This window comes from Physella acuta, unplaced genomic scaffold (genome assembly GCF_028476545.2).
Source record: "Physella acuta isolate Inbredline_101_S28 unplaced genomic scaffold, ASM2847654v3 ptg000511l, whole genome shotgun sequence".
Taxonomy (NCBI): Eukaryota; Metazoa; Mollusca; class Gastropoda; family Physidae; genus Physella; species Physella acuta.
The window spans coordinates 738,757-753,325 of record NW_026732030.1 but is presented as its reverse complement, the minus strand read 5'-3'; the positions used below and the strand labels follow the sequence as shown (position 1 = coordinate 753,325).

Below are 14,569 nucleotides of genomic sequence, written 5' to 3'. Positions count from 1 at the left end.
TTGTTATCACTGTAGTCATAATTACCTAATAACTACTAATGTGAAAATAAATTACAAGAATGTTTCATACTTATTTAAAACAAGTATTACTGAAAAAAAATGTGATTTTTTTTAACAGGATTTTTTCAATTTCTGTGATAGAGTTTTTTTAAGCGTTTACTAAAATTGTCCTAGCTTGTAAACCATATGGTCAAATTTGTTATAACTTTGCAATATCTTTATTTATTATGTATGGGAGCATAATAAACAATAAAATTAGAAATTTATGGGCAGAGTTAAACAAAAACAGAAGTAGAACAGGGTACCCCCCCCCTAATTTTTCATATACAGTGCATTCATACAATCTCAGTTAAAATTTTAACTATTCAAAAAATTAAGCTCAAACTTGCTGAGAATGATGAGCTATGGATGTGTCAGTTATTACAATCAAAATAATATTTATAACTGAAAAGATTTTTGTTTTAACTGCTGCAAAGCTGATAAATTATACAATTTCACATAACCGAAGTCTTGTTGATGTGAAATGCATCATGATGGCAAATTTGAGTTATTAGCCATTTAAGTCTCAAAATTTGTCTAGCTCAAGATAACTCTATTCTTAAACAGAAACAATCAAAATATGTGTTTAAATCTATCTGTTTGACAAAAAATAAGGGGTGGAACAGGGTACACCCCCTATTTTTAAATACTAAATTTGTTCATACAATATCAGCTTAGGTCCAAACTATTTGAATCTAAAGCTAAAAACTAACCAGATGGAAGCTCTGAAATAAGTGTGTTTGATGGTTCTATCTAAATAGTTGACAAATAGGTAAAAGATGGTAAAAAGGTAAAACGCTGAGTCATCGACGCACCTGACATCATTGAAAAACTGAACCAATATATGTAAATAAACTGCCATCCGGTGTTAGAGCCTTGTCGTGGCTTGGCAGCTTGTGTATCCTGACCACCCCCAGAGCTATACCAGCGGGAGTGTAAACTCCTGGTAGGTTCAACCAAGCTGGGAAGGTCTGCGCGGGTAGAGATCAGACCAAAGCTAACACCCTGGTCCTCCAGGTTGGGGGTTGAAACATAAGCTAGCAACCTTATCTCGTAAAAAAAATATACCGCTATAGAAACTGCAAGTACACAAATCCAACACCGACTTGGTCAAGGGGGATCCTCTCTAGAAGAGCCCATGATGCCTACTAGTGAAAGCCTAACGGAAGCTAGTTTGCTGACTAATCTCCTAACGCCCAAGACCAAAACCAGATTAGGGACCTGGAACATCAGAACCCTATATGAAGGCAGCAGATCAGCCCAGGTCGCCAAAGAAATGAGGAGGTATAAATTAAAAGTCCTAGGATTAAGTGAGACATGATGGAACGCAGTGGCCAAACTAGGTTGGTCTCGGGAGAGACTGTCATCTACTCAGGTCACGAGGACGAAGATCATGAACACACGCAAGGTGTAGCCATAATGATGTCTCCAGAAGCAACAAATGCTTTGATTGCATGGGAACCAGTCTCGCCACGACTCATAGCAGCTCGTTTCAATGCCAAGGGAAGGAAAACAACTTTAATCCAGTGCTATGCACCCACAAAGGCTGCAACAGATGAAGAGAAAGAGGACTTCTACAGCGCCCTGCAGGCTCAAATCGACAAATCACCAAAAAGAGATATAAAGATAGTAATGGGAGACATGAATGCCAAAGTTGGAACAGAAAATAAAGAACGGGAGCTCACAATGGGGAAAAATGGAATAGGCACAATAAATGAAAACGGGGAACTCTTTGCTGATTTCTGCGCAGCTAATGATCTAATTATAGGGGGGACAATTTTCTCTCATAAAGATATACATAAGACCACCTGGACGTCACCCGATGGCAAAACAAAAAACCAAATTGATCACATCACAGTTTCCAGAAAGTGGAGAAGAAGTTTAAGGGGGTCAACTAAGTTCAATATTACTTTTTTTAAAAAGAACAATTTTACTGATAGAACACTTTCAGTGTGTGCAGACAGACTTATATATCACTTATAAAATTTAAAAAAAAAAAATTTTCTCATATTTTCACCTTTTTGGTTTGTGGTTAGGGGTCTACAGAGTAAAAACGTGACCCCACGTGTTTTTAAAAAACTTCTGTAACTAGGAACTTCAATCTTTGTATTTAAATTACTGAATGGTTCTTTAAAGTTCTAACGATAAGACTTTTGAGGTAGACGATATGGTTTTGATTTTGTTCCATTTTTACTTAAAGACATTATAAATTGTTCGCAAACTGTCACTTTTCGGTTTCAGTAATCACTAAAAAAATATATTTTAACTCACATATCACTTTTCTCAAAAACTTTATTGTTATTAATTAGCTTGTCCACCTCTAAGCAAGTACACAAAGTTTCATCACAATCCAACGAACACATTTTAAGAAACACAAAATAAAACAAATGGTATGCGTTAAAAAAATTTATTTTCCGAAAAATAGGTTTAATTTCAAATTTCTGATAACAGGTTAACATCACAAGAACAAAACAATACATATTTTCACAAGGCACTTCACCTGTGATGTAGAAAAGCATGGTTTCATAATCATTTAAAATAATTTATCCTTACTTAGAGCACATAAAACAATGCACCCCCCTTAAAAAATAAAAAAAATAATTAACGAATTTCCTTTTTTAACATACTATGACACATTTTATCATGCAACAATAATAATACAAATATGTTAACAAACAGTTAAGAAAATGTAAACAATCAATGAAAGTTATTAACATATATAATCTCCACCAGGCTTACATTTTTTACTTACTCCCCCACCCGCTCCATGCATTACGGCAATCCTATCACTTCAATTTTGTTTAGCCAACCTTACCTTCCTCATGAATACTTGATACTGAATTGATATCAGGGATTTCTAAGCCTTGTTCACCCTAATGGCGCAGATTTTCACAAGTTCATATTATAACAGTGAAACATTGGTGGATCGTATCTTGGGAGTGTGTGTGTGAGATTGCATCAGAGAGACAGTGGCTGTGCGCATGCGCGAGGCGAGAGGAAGGGAGAAGAAGGCAAGAACATGGCGTAGCTTGGCTGAACACGCTTATTAGTTTAGTCTTCTAGAGTACACACTGTTTAAATTTTAGGGCTAATTTAGTAATTCTTCATTCAGATTCAGATTCTAGATTTCTGGCTTGAACTTCTGAGGGTAGGCGCGGACTTTTTAATCATGACACTGTTTTTTGGGCAATTATATATACCAGAGACTTCAGAGATACACCTCATCACAAATCCATTCTCATTGTTAGGGAGCCACGCTGGCGATGATAGCATAATAAAAAACAAGCCATGCCTAGTGGCATTTGATTGTGAGGGGAAAGGCTACATAAAAAAGACAGAAGAAGCCTCAGTGTGTCTCAATAAAAGAAAGATCTCTTTAGATTCATATTAGGGAATAGTCTTCTAGAGTACACACTGTTTAAATTTTAGGGCTAATTTAGTAATTCTTCATTCAGATTCAGATTCTAGATTTCTGGCTTGAACTTCTGAGGGTAGGCGCGGACTTTTTAATCATGACACTGTTTTTTGGGCAATTATATATACCAGAGACTTCAGAGATACACCTCATCACAAATCCATTCTCATTGTTAGGGAGCCACGCTGGCGATGATAGCATAATAAAAAACAAGCCATGCCTAGTGGCATTTGATTGTGAGGGGAAAGGCTACATAAAAAAGACAGAAGAAGCCTCAGTGTGTCTCAATAAAAGAAAGATCTCTTTAGATTCATATTAGGGAATAGTCTTCTAGAGTACACACTGTTTAAATTTTAGGGCTAATTTAGTAATTCTTCATTCAGATTCAGATTCTAGATTTCTGGCTTGAACTTCTGAGGGTAGGCGCGGACTTTTTAATCATGACACTGTTTTTTGGGCAATTATATATACCAGAGACTTCAGAGATACACCTCATCACAAATCCATTCTCATTGTTAGGGAGCCACGCTGGCGATGATAGCATAATAAAAAACAAGCCATGCCTAGTGGCATTTGATTGTGAGGGGAAAGGCTACATAAAAAAGACAGAAGAAGCCTCAGTGTGTCTCAATAAAAGAAAGATCTCTTTAGATTCATATTAGGGAATAGTCTTCTAGAGTACACACTGTTTAAATTTTAGGGCTAATTTAGTAATTCTTCATTCAGATTCAGATTCTAGATTTCTGGCTTGAACTTCTGAGGGTAGGCGCGGACTTTTTAATCATGACAATGTTTTTTGGGCAATTATATATACCAGAGACTTCAGAGATACACCTCATCACAAATCCATTCTCATTGTTAGGGAGCCACGCTGGCGATGATAGCATAATAAAAAACAAGCCATGCCTAGTGGCATTTGATTGTGAGGGGAAAGGCTACATAAAAAAGACAGAAGAAGCCTCAGTGTGTCTCAATAAAAGAAAGATCTCTTTAGATTCATATTAGGGAATAGTCTTCTAGAGTACACACTGTTTAAATTTTAGGGCTAATTTAGTAATTCTTCATTCAGATTCAGATTCTAGATTTCTGGCTTGAACTTCTGAGGGTAGGCGCGGACTTTTTAATCATGACACTGTTTTTTGGGCAATTATATATACCAGAGACTTCAGAGATACACCTCATCACAAATCCATTCTCATTGTTAGGGAGCCACGCTGGCGATGATAGCATAATAAAAAACAAGCCATGCCTAGTGGCATTTGATTGTGAGGGGAAAGGCTACATAAAAAAGACAGAAGAAGCCTCAGTGTGTCTCAATAAAAGAAAGATCTCTTTAGATTCATATTAGGGAATAGTCTTCTAGAGTACACACTGTTTAAATTTTAGGGCTAATTTAGTAATTCTTCATTCAGATTCAGATTCTAGATTTCTGGCTTGAACTTCTGAGGGTAGGCGCGGACTTTTTAATCATGACACTGTTTTTTGGGCAATTATATATACCAGAGACTTCAGAGATACACCTCATCACAAATCCATTCTCATTGTTAGGGAGCCACGCTGGCGATGATAGCATAATAAAAAACAAGCCATGCCTAGTGGCATTTGATTGTGAGGGGAAAGGCTACATAAAAAAGACAGAAGAAGCCTCAGTGTGTCTCAATAAAAGAAAGATCTCTTTAGATTCATATTAGGGAATAGTCTTCTAGAGTACACACTGTTTAAATTTTAGGGCTAATTTAGTAATTCTTCATTCAGATTCAGATTCTAGATTTCTGGCTTGAACTTCTGAGGGTAGGCACGGACTTTTTAATCATGACACTTTTTTTTTGGGCAATTATATATACCAGAGACTTCAGAGATACACCTCATCACAAATCCATTCTCATTGTTAGGGAGCCACGCTGGCGATGATAGCATAATAAAAAAACAAGCCATGCCTAGTGGCATTTGATTGTGAGGGGAAAGGCTACATAAAAAAGACAGAAGAAGCCTCAGTGTGTCTCAATAAAAGAAAGATCTCTTTAGATTCATATTAGGGAATAGTCTTCTAGAGTACACACTGTTTAAATTTTAGGGCTAATTTAGTAATTCTTCATTCAGATTCAGATTCTAGATTTCTGGCTTGAACTTCTGAGGGTAGGCGCGGACTTTTTAATCATGACACTTTTTTTTTGGGCAATTATATATACCAGAGACTTCAGAGATACACCTCATCACAAATCCATTCTCATTGTTAGGGAGCCACGCTGGCGATGATAGCATAATAAAAAACAAGCCATGCCTAGTGGCATTTGATTGTGAGGGGAAAGGCTACATAAAAAAGACAGAAGAAGCCTCAGTGTGTCTCAATAAAAGAAAGATCTCTTTAGATTCATATTAGGGAATAGTCTTCTAGAGTACACACTGTTTAAATTTTAGGGCTAATTTAGTAATTCTTCATTCAGATTCAGATTCTAGATTTCTGGCTTGAACTTCTGAGGGTAGGCGCGGACTTTTTAATCATGACACTGTTTTTTGGGCAATTATATATACCAGAGACTTCAGAGATACACCTCATCACAAATCCATTCTCATTGTTAGGGAGCCACGCTGGCGATGATAGCATAATAAAAAACAAGCCATGCCTAGTGGCATTTGATTGTGAGGGGAAAGGCTACATAAAAAAGACAGAAGAAGCCTCAGTGTGTCTCAATAAAAGAAAGATCTCTTTAGATTCATATTAGGGAATAGTCTTCTAGAGTACACACTGTTTAAATTTTAGGGCTAATTTAGTAATTCTTCATTCAGATTCAGATTCTAGATTTCTGGCTTGAACTTCTGAGGGTAGGCGCGGACTTTTTAATCATGACACTGTTTTTTGGGCAATTATATATACCAGAGACTTCAGAGATACACCTCATCACAAATCCATTCTCATTGTTAGGGAGCCACGCTGGCGATGATAGCATAATAAAAAACAAGCCATGCCTAGTGGCATTTGATTGTGAGGGGAAAGGCTACATAAAAAAGACAGAAGAAGCCTCAGTGTGTCTCAATAAAAGAAAGATCTCTTTAGATTCATATTAGGGAATAGTCTTCTAGAGTACACACTGTTTAAATTTTAGGGCTAATTTAGTAATTCTTCATTCAGATTCAGATTCTAGATTTCTGGCTTGAACTTCTGAGGGTAGGCGCGGACTTTTTAATCATGACACTGTTTTTTGGGCAATTATATATACCAGAGACTTCAGAGATACACCTCATCACAAATCCATTCTCATTGTTAGGGAGCCACGCTGGCGATGATAGCATAATAAAAAACAAGCCATGCCTAGTGGCATTTGATTGTGAGGGGAAAGGCTACATAAAAAAAGACAGAAGAAGCCTCAGTGTGTCTCAATAAAAGAAAGATCTCTTTAGATTCATATTAGGGAATAGTCTTCTAGAGTACACACTGTTTAAATTTTAGGGCTAATTTAGTAATTCTTCATTCAGATTCAGATTCTAGATTTCTGGCTTGAACTTCTGAGGGTAGGCGCGGACTTTTTAATCATGACACTGTTTTTTGGGCAATTATATATACCAGAGACTTCAGAGATACACCTCATCACAAATCCATTCTCATTGTTAGGGAGCCACGCTGGCGATGATAGCATAATAAAAAACAAGCCATGCCTAGTGGCATTTGATTGTGAGGGGAAAGGCTACATAAAAAAGACAGAAGAAGCCTCAGTGTGTCTCAATAAAAGAAAGATCTCTTTAGATTCATATTAGGGAATAGTCTTCTAGAGTACACACTGTTTAAATTTTAGGGCTAATTTAGTAATTCTTCATTCAGATTCAGATTCTAGATTTCTGGCTTGAACTTCTGAGGGTAGGCGCGGACTTTTTAATCATGACACTTTTTTTTTGGGCAATTATATATACCAGAGACTTCAGAGATACACCTCATCACAAATCCATTCTCATTGTTAGGGAGCCACGCTGGCGATGATAGCATAATAAAAAAACAAGCCATGCCTAGTGGCATTTGATTGTGAGGAGAAAGGCTACATAAAAAAGACAGAAGAAGCCTCAGTGTGTCTCAATAAAAGAAAGATCTCTTTAGATTCATATTAGGGAATAGTCTTCTAGAGTACACACTGTTTAAATTTTAGGGCTAATTTAGTAATTCTTCATTCAGATTCAGATTCTAGATTTCTGGCTTGAACTTCTGAGGGTAGGCGCGGACTTTTTAATCATGACACTTTTTTTTTGGGCAATTATATATACCAGAGACTTCAGAGATACACCTCATCACAAATCCATTCTCATTGTTAGGGAGCCACGCTGGCGATGATAGCATAATAAAAAACAAGCCATGCCTAGTGGCATTTGATTGTGAGGGGAAAGGCTACATAAAAAAGACAGAAGAAGCCTCAGTGTGTCTCAATAAAAGAAAGATCTCTTTAGATTCATATTAGGGAATAGTCTTCTAGAGTACACACTGTTTAAATTTTAGGGCTAATTTAGTAATTCTTCATTCAGATTCAGATTCTAGATTTCTGGCTTGAACTTCTGAGGGTAGGCGCGGACTTTTTAATCATGACACTGTTTTTTGGGCAATTATATATACCAGAGACTTCAGAGATACACCTCATCACAAATCCATTCTCATTGTTAGGGAGCCACGCTGGCGATGATAGCATAATAAAAAACAAGCCATGCCTAGTGGCATTTGATTGTGAGGGGAAAGGCTACATAAAAAAGACAGAAGAAGCCTCAGTGTGTCTCAATAAAAGAAAGATCTCTTTAGATTCATATTAGGGAATAGTCTTCTAGAGTACACACTGTTTAAATTTTAGGGCTAATTTAGTAATTCTTCATTCAGATTCAGATTCTAGATTTCTGGCTTGAACTTCTGAGGGTAGGCGCGGACTTTTTAATCATGACACTTTTTTTTTGGGCAATTATATATACCAGAGACTTCAGAGATACACCTCATCACAAATCCATTCTCATTGTTAGGGAGCCACGCTGGCGATGATAGCATAATAAAAAACAAGCCATGCCTAGTGGCATTTGATTGTGAGGGGAAAGGCTACATAAAAAAGACAGAAGAAGCCTCAGTGTGTCTCAATAAAAGAAAGATCTCTTTAGATTCATATTAGGGAATAGTCTTCTAGAGTACACACTGTTTAAATTTTAGGGCTAATTTAGTAATTCTTCATTCAGATTCAGATTCTAGATTTCTGGCTTGAACTTCTGAGGGTAGGCGCGGACTTTTTAATCATGACACTGTTTTTTTGGGCAATTATATATACCAGAGACTTCAGAGATACACCTCATCACAAATCCATTCTCATTGTTAGGGAGCCACGCTGGCGATGATAGCATAATAAAAAACAAGCCATGCCTAGTGGCATTTGATTGTGAGGGGAAAGGCTACATAAAAAAGACAGAAGAAGCCTCAGTGTGTCTCAATAAAAGAAAGATCTCTTTAGATTCATATTAGGGAATAGTCTTCTAGAGTACACACTGTTTAAATTTTAGGGCTAATTTAGTAATTCTTCATTCAGATTCAGATTCTAGATTTCTGGCTTGAACTTCTGAGGGTAGGCGCGGACTTTTTAATCATGACACTGTTTTTTGGGCAATTATATATACCAGAGACTTCAGAGATACACCTCATCACAAATCCATTCTCATTGTTAGGGAGCCACGCTGGCGATGATAGCATAATAAAAAACAAGCCATGCCTAGTGGCATTTGATTGTGAGGGGAAAGGCTACATAAAAAAGACAGAAGAAGCCTCAGTGTGTCTCAATAAAAGAAAGATCTCTTTAGATTCATATTAGGGAATAGTCTTCTAGAGTACACACTGTTTAAATTTTAGGGCTAATTTAGTAATTCTTCATTCAGATTCAGATTCTAGATTTCTGGCTTGAACTTCTGAGGGTAGGCGCGGACTTTTTAATCATGACAATGTTTTTTGGGCAATTATATATACCAGAGACTTCAGAGATACACCTCATCACAAATCCATTCTCATTGTTAGGGAGCCACGCTGGCGATGATAGCATAATAAAAAACAAGCCATGCCTAGTGGCATTTGATTGTGAGGGGAAAGGCTACATAAAAAAGACAGAAGAAGCCTCAGTGTGTCTCAATAAAAGAAAGATCTCTTTAGATTCATATTAGGGAATAGTCTTCTAGAGTACACACTGTTTAAATTTTAGGGCTAATTTAGTAATTCTTCATTCAGATTCAGATTCTAGATTTCTGGCTTGAACTTCTGAGGGTAGGCGCGGACTTTTTAATCATGACACTGTTTTTTGGGCAATTATATATACCAGAGACTTCAGAGATACACCTCATCACAAATCCATTCTCATTGTTAGGGAGCCACGCTGGCGATGATAGCATAATAAAAAACAAGCCATGCCTAGTGGCATTTGATTGTGAGGGGAAAGGCTACATAAAAAAGACAGAAGAAGCCTCAGTGTGTCTCAATAAAAGAAAGATCTCTTTAGATTCATATTAGGGAATAGTCTTCTAGAGTACACACTGTTTAAATTTTAGGGCTAATTTAGTAATTCTTCATTCAGATTCAGATTCTAGATTTCTGGCTTGAACTTCTGAGGGTAGGCGCGGACTTTTTAATCATGACACTTTTTTTTTGGGCAATTATATATACCAGAGACTTCAGAGATACACCTCATCACAAATCCATTCTCATTGTTAGGGAGCCACGCTGGCGATGATAGCATAATAAAAAAACAAGCCATGCCTAGTGGCATTTGATTGTGAGGGGAAAGGCTACATAAAAAAGACAGAAGAAGCCTCAGTGTGTCTCAATAAAAGAAAGATCTCTTTAGATTCATATTAGGGAATAGTCTTCTAGAGTACACACTGTTTAAATTTTAGGGCTAATTTAGTAATTCTTCATTCAGATTCAGATTCTAGATTTCTGGCTTGAACTTCTGAGGGTAGGCGCGGACTTTTTAATCATGACACTTTTTTTTTGGGCAATTATATATACCAGAGACTTCAGAGATACACCTCATCACAAATCCATTCTCATTGTTAGGGAGCCACGCTGGCGATGATAGCATAATAAAAAACAAGCCATGCCTAGTGGCATTTGATTGTGAGGGGAAAGGCTACATAAAAAAGACAGAAGAAGCCTCAGTGTGTCTCAATAAAAGAAAGATCTCTTTAGATTCATATTAGGGAATAGTCTTCTAGAGTACACACTGTTTAAATTTTAGGGCTAATTTAGTAATTCTTCATTCAGATTCAGATTCTAGATTTCTGGCTTGAACTTCTGAGGGTAGGCGCGGACTTTTTAATCATGACACTGTTTTTTTGGGCAATTATATATACCAGAGACTTCAGAGATACACCTCATCACAAATCCATTCTCATTGTTAGGGAGCCACGCTGGCGATGATAGCATAATAAAAAACAAGCCATGCCTAGTGGCATTTGATTGTGAGGGGAAAGGCTACATAAAAAAGACAGAAGAAGCCTCAGTGTGTCTCAATAAAAGAAAGATCTCTTTAGATTCATATTAGGGAATAGTCTTCTAGAGTACACACTGTTTAAATTTTAGGGCTAATTTAGTAATTCTTCATTCAGATTCAGATTCTAGATTTCTGGCTTGAACTTCTGAGGGTAGGCGCGGACTTTTTAATCATGACACTTTTTTTTTGGGCAATTATATATACCAGAGACTTCAGAGATACACCTCATCACAAATCCATTCTCATTGTTAGGGAGCCACGCTGGCGATGATAGCATAATAAAAAACAAGCCATGCCTAGTGGCATTTGATTGTGAGGGGAAAGGCTACATAAAAAAGACAGAAGAAGCCTCAGTGTGTCTCAATAAAAGAAAGATCTCTTTAGATTCATATTAGGGAATAGTCTTCTAGAGTACACACTGTTTAAATTTTAGGGCTAATTTAGTAATTCTTCATTCAGATTCAGATTCTAGATTTCTGGCTTGAACTTCTGAGGGTAGGCGCGGACTTTTTAATCATGACACTGTTTTTTGGGCAATTATATATACCAGAGACTTCAGAGATACACCTCATCACAAATCCATTCTCATTGTTAGGGAGCCACGCTGGCGATGATAGCATAATAAAAAACAAGCCATGCCTAGTGGCATTTGATTGTGAGGGGAAAGGCTACATAAAAAAGACAGAAGAAGCCTCAGTGTGTCTCAATAAAAGAAAGATCTCTTTAGATTCATATTAGGGAATAGTCTTCTAGAGTACACACTGTTTAAATTTTAGGGCTAATTTAGTAATTCTTCATTCAGATTCAGATTCTAGATTTCTGGCTTGAACTTCTGAGGGTAGGCGCGGACTTTTTAATCATGACACTGTTTTTTGGGCAATTATATATACCAGAGACTTCAGAGATACACCTCATCACAAATCCATTCTCATTGTTAGGGAGCCACGCTGGCGATGATAGCATAATAAAAAACAAGCCATGCCTAGTGGCATTTGATTGTGAGGGGAAAGGCTACATAAAAAAGACAGAAGAAGCCTCAGTGTGTCTCAATAAAAGAAAGATCTCTTTAGATTCATATTAGGGAATAGTCTTCTAGAGTACACACTGTTTAAATTTTAGGGCTAATTTAGTAATTCTTCATTCAGATTCAGATTCTAGATTTCTGGCTTGAACTTCTGAGGGTAGGCGCGGACTTTTTAATCATGACACTGTTTTTTGGGCAATTATATATACCAGAGACTTCAGAGATACACCTCATCACAAATCCATTCTCATTGTTAGGGAGCCACGATGTAGATCTTGAAATATATTTTCCTTACCGACATTATTGGACGAAATCAAAAGTAAACCGCTAATGTGAAAGAGAAAATGCAGTCAGTCTTGAAACAAAACAAAGGATTTCGATGCCTTGAATCGACATGCGCGCAATGCATTGTTGTCCGGGGTAGTGTAAACGCGAGGCAGGATGGCGGTCAGAGACCAATCAAAATACTCAGAATTGTTACTAACAACGGATTAGCCAATCATTGCACAGATTGGAGTGTGTGAATGAAGACTTTTTAGGTCAATGATTATTAATAGATCTAGTTTTGGCCGGGAAATTCTGGTAGAAGAAATGCGCAGCTTTCCAACGATACCAAACATGATACTATGGTATCGTGTATTCCAAACTTATAAACGCAGCAAATCAACCAATTTTTGTGAAGTTTTCAAGGAAAATGATTACCCCCACCCCCTTTCAAACATATTTTCAATGTAAAAACGATATGTTTATTAAAATCAAACTTCGAAAAACGATTTGCAAGATAATAAACTAATACAAAATACGAGAATTGGAAAATCGATATTTTTATTATTTATAGACCTTTCAGTGACCCGTGGATCCCCTTAATGGATGTTAGGGCGCAACGAGGTGCAGATGCAGCCTCAGACCACCAACTCGTGGTTGCAATACTAAAATTAAAACTAAAATCCTACAGGGATCGAGCTGATAAACAGCACTTTAAATTCAATACAACATTTCTTAGGTGTCCAAAAATAAAGGAAGACTTTAACTGCGCAGTAAAAAATAGGTATGAAGTACTCTCCAGCCTGGTAGAGGATACAGTAGAGGAAACAGTTGAGCAAAAATGGCTAGGAATACAGGAACTATGGAAGTCAACATGCACTGACATATTGGGGAGAAGAAAAAATGAACAAAAAGAATGGATTACAACAGAGACATGGGCCAAAATTGAAGATAGAAAAGAGATAAAGCAGAAGATTAACAAATGTAAGGATGAAAAAGAGAAAATAAACCTCAGAACACGTTATTGTGAAGTAAATCGCATGGTCAGGAAAAGTGCAAAAGAAGACAAAAGACAGTTCATACAGGAGATGATAGAGGAGGCAGAAACTGCGGCACGACAAGGAAAAATGAAGAGGCTCTATGAAGTAACCAGGACACTATCAGGTAAGAACATTAATCCCAACAAACCAGTAACGGATAAAGTAGGAAATATCTTAACAAGTGACACAGAACAGAGAGACAGATGGGTACAGCACTTTGATGAGATTTCAAACCATCCTCTCTCATCAAACATCCCGGATATACCACCTGCAAATCACCTACTAGATGTGTGTACAGATCCACCCACAAAGTTAGAAACAAGAGCAATAAAAAACATGAAAAATGGCAAAGCAGCTAGCCCGGACGGCATCCCACCAGAGGCACTCAAAGCAGACCCAGCCATATCAGCAGACATACTACATCCTCTACTCAAGCAGATTTGGGAAGAAGAGATAATCCCATCTGACTGGAAACTGGGATACCTGATAAAACTGCTAAAGAAGTGAGACCTGACACAATGCAACAACTGGAGAGGGATAATGCTTCTTTCAGTTCCAAGTAAGGTGCTGACAAGAATCATCCTAGAGAGACTTAGAGATGCCTTGGACAAAAAGCTGAGACAAGAACAGGCTGGTTTTCGTCAGGACAGGTCATATACTGACCACATTGCCACGCTGCGCATCATTATCGAACAGTCCCTTGAGTGGCAATCCCCCTTATTCATGACCTTTGTCAACTTCGAAAAGGCGTTTGACAGTGTGAATAGAGATGCTATCTGGAAGTTAATGAGCCACTATGGAATACCCAAAAAATTTATATCTATCACACAGAAACTATATGAAGACTCCACCAGTCAGGTAATACACAAGGGAAAGCTAACAAAACCATTCACGGTGACGACGGAAGTAAGACAGGGATGTATGCTATCGCCAATGATATTCTTGATGGTAATCGACTGGATCATGCTGAGGGCCACAAAAAACGACACAGGAATCCAGTGGAGTTTCACAAAAAGGTTGGAGGATCTTGATTTTGCCGATGACATCTGCCTACTATCTCATAAGCATCAACACATGCAAGCCAAACTAAATCGGCTGTCTGAAGAAGCCTCCAAAATTGGACTAAAAATCAATAAAAACAAAACAGAGGTCATCAGAATCAATAACAGCCAGGACCTGCCGATACAGCTAAATGGAGAAGATTTACGAGAAACAAACACATTCACATATCTGGGAAGCGTGATCAATAAGGACGGGGGAGCAGACGAGGACATAAAATGCTGTATCAACAAGGCTAGATGTG

At 37.5% G+C, this 14,569-nt stretch overlaps 1 protein-coding gene across 1 annotated transcript; it reads left to right on the top strand.

The window, feature by feature from the left end:
* Positions 1 to 1,359: 1,359 nt before the first annotated feature.
* Positions 1,360 to 13,773, top strand: LOC131944848 (uncharacterized). The gene is made up of 2 exons (XM_059305701.1): positions 1,360 to 1,907; positions 12,966 to 13,773. The coding sequence occupies exons 1-2, from the start codon at positions 1,360 to 1,362 to the stop codon at positions 13,771 to 13,773; spliced, it is 1,356 nt and encodes a 451-aa protein (XP_059161684.1).
* Positions 13,774 to 14,569: the final 796 nt, after the last annotated feature.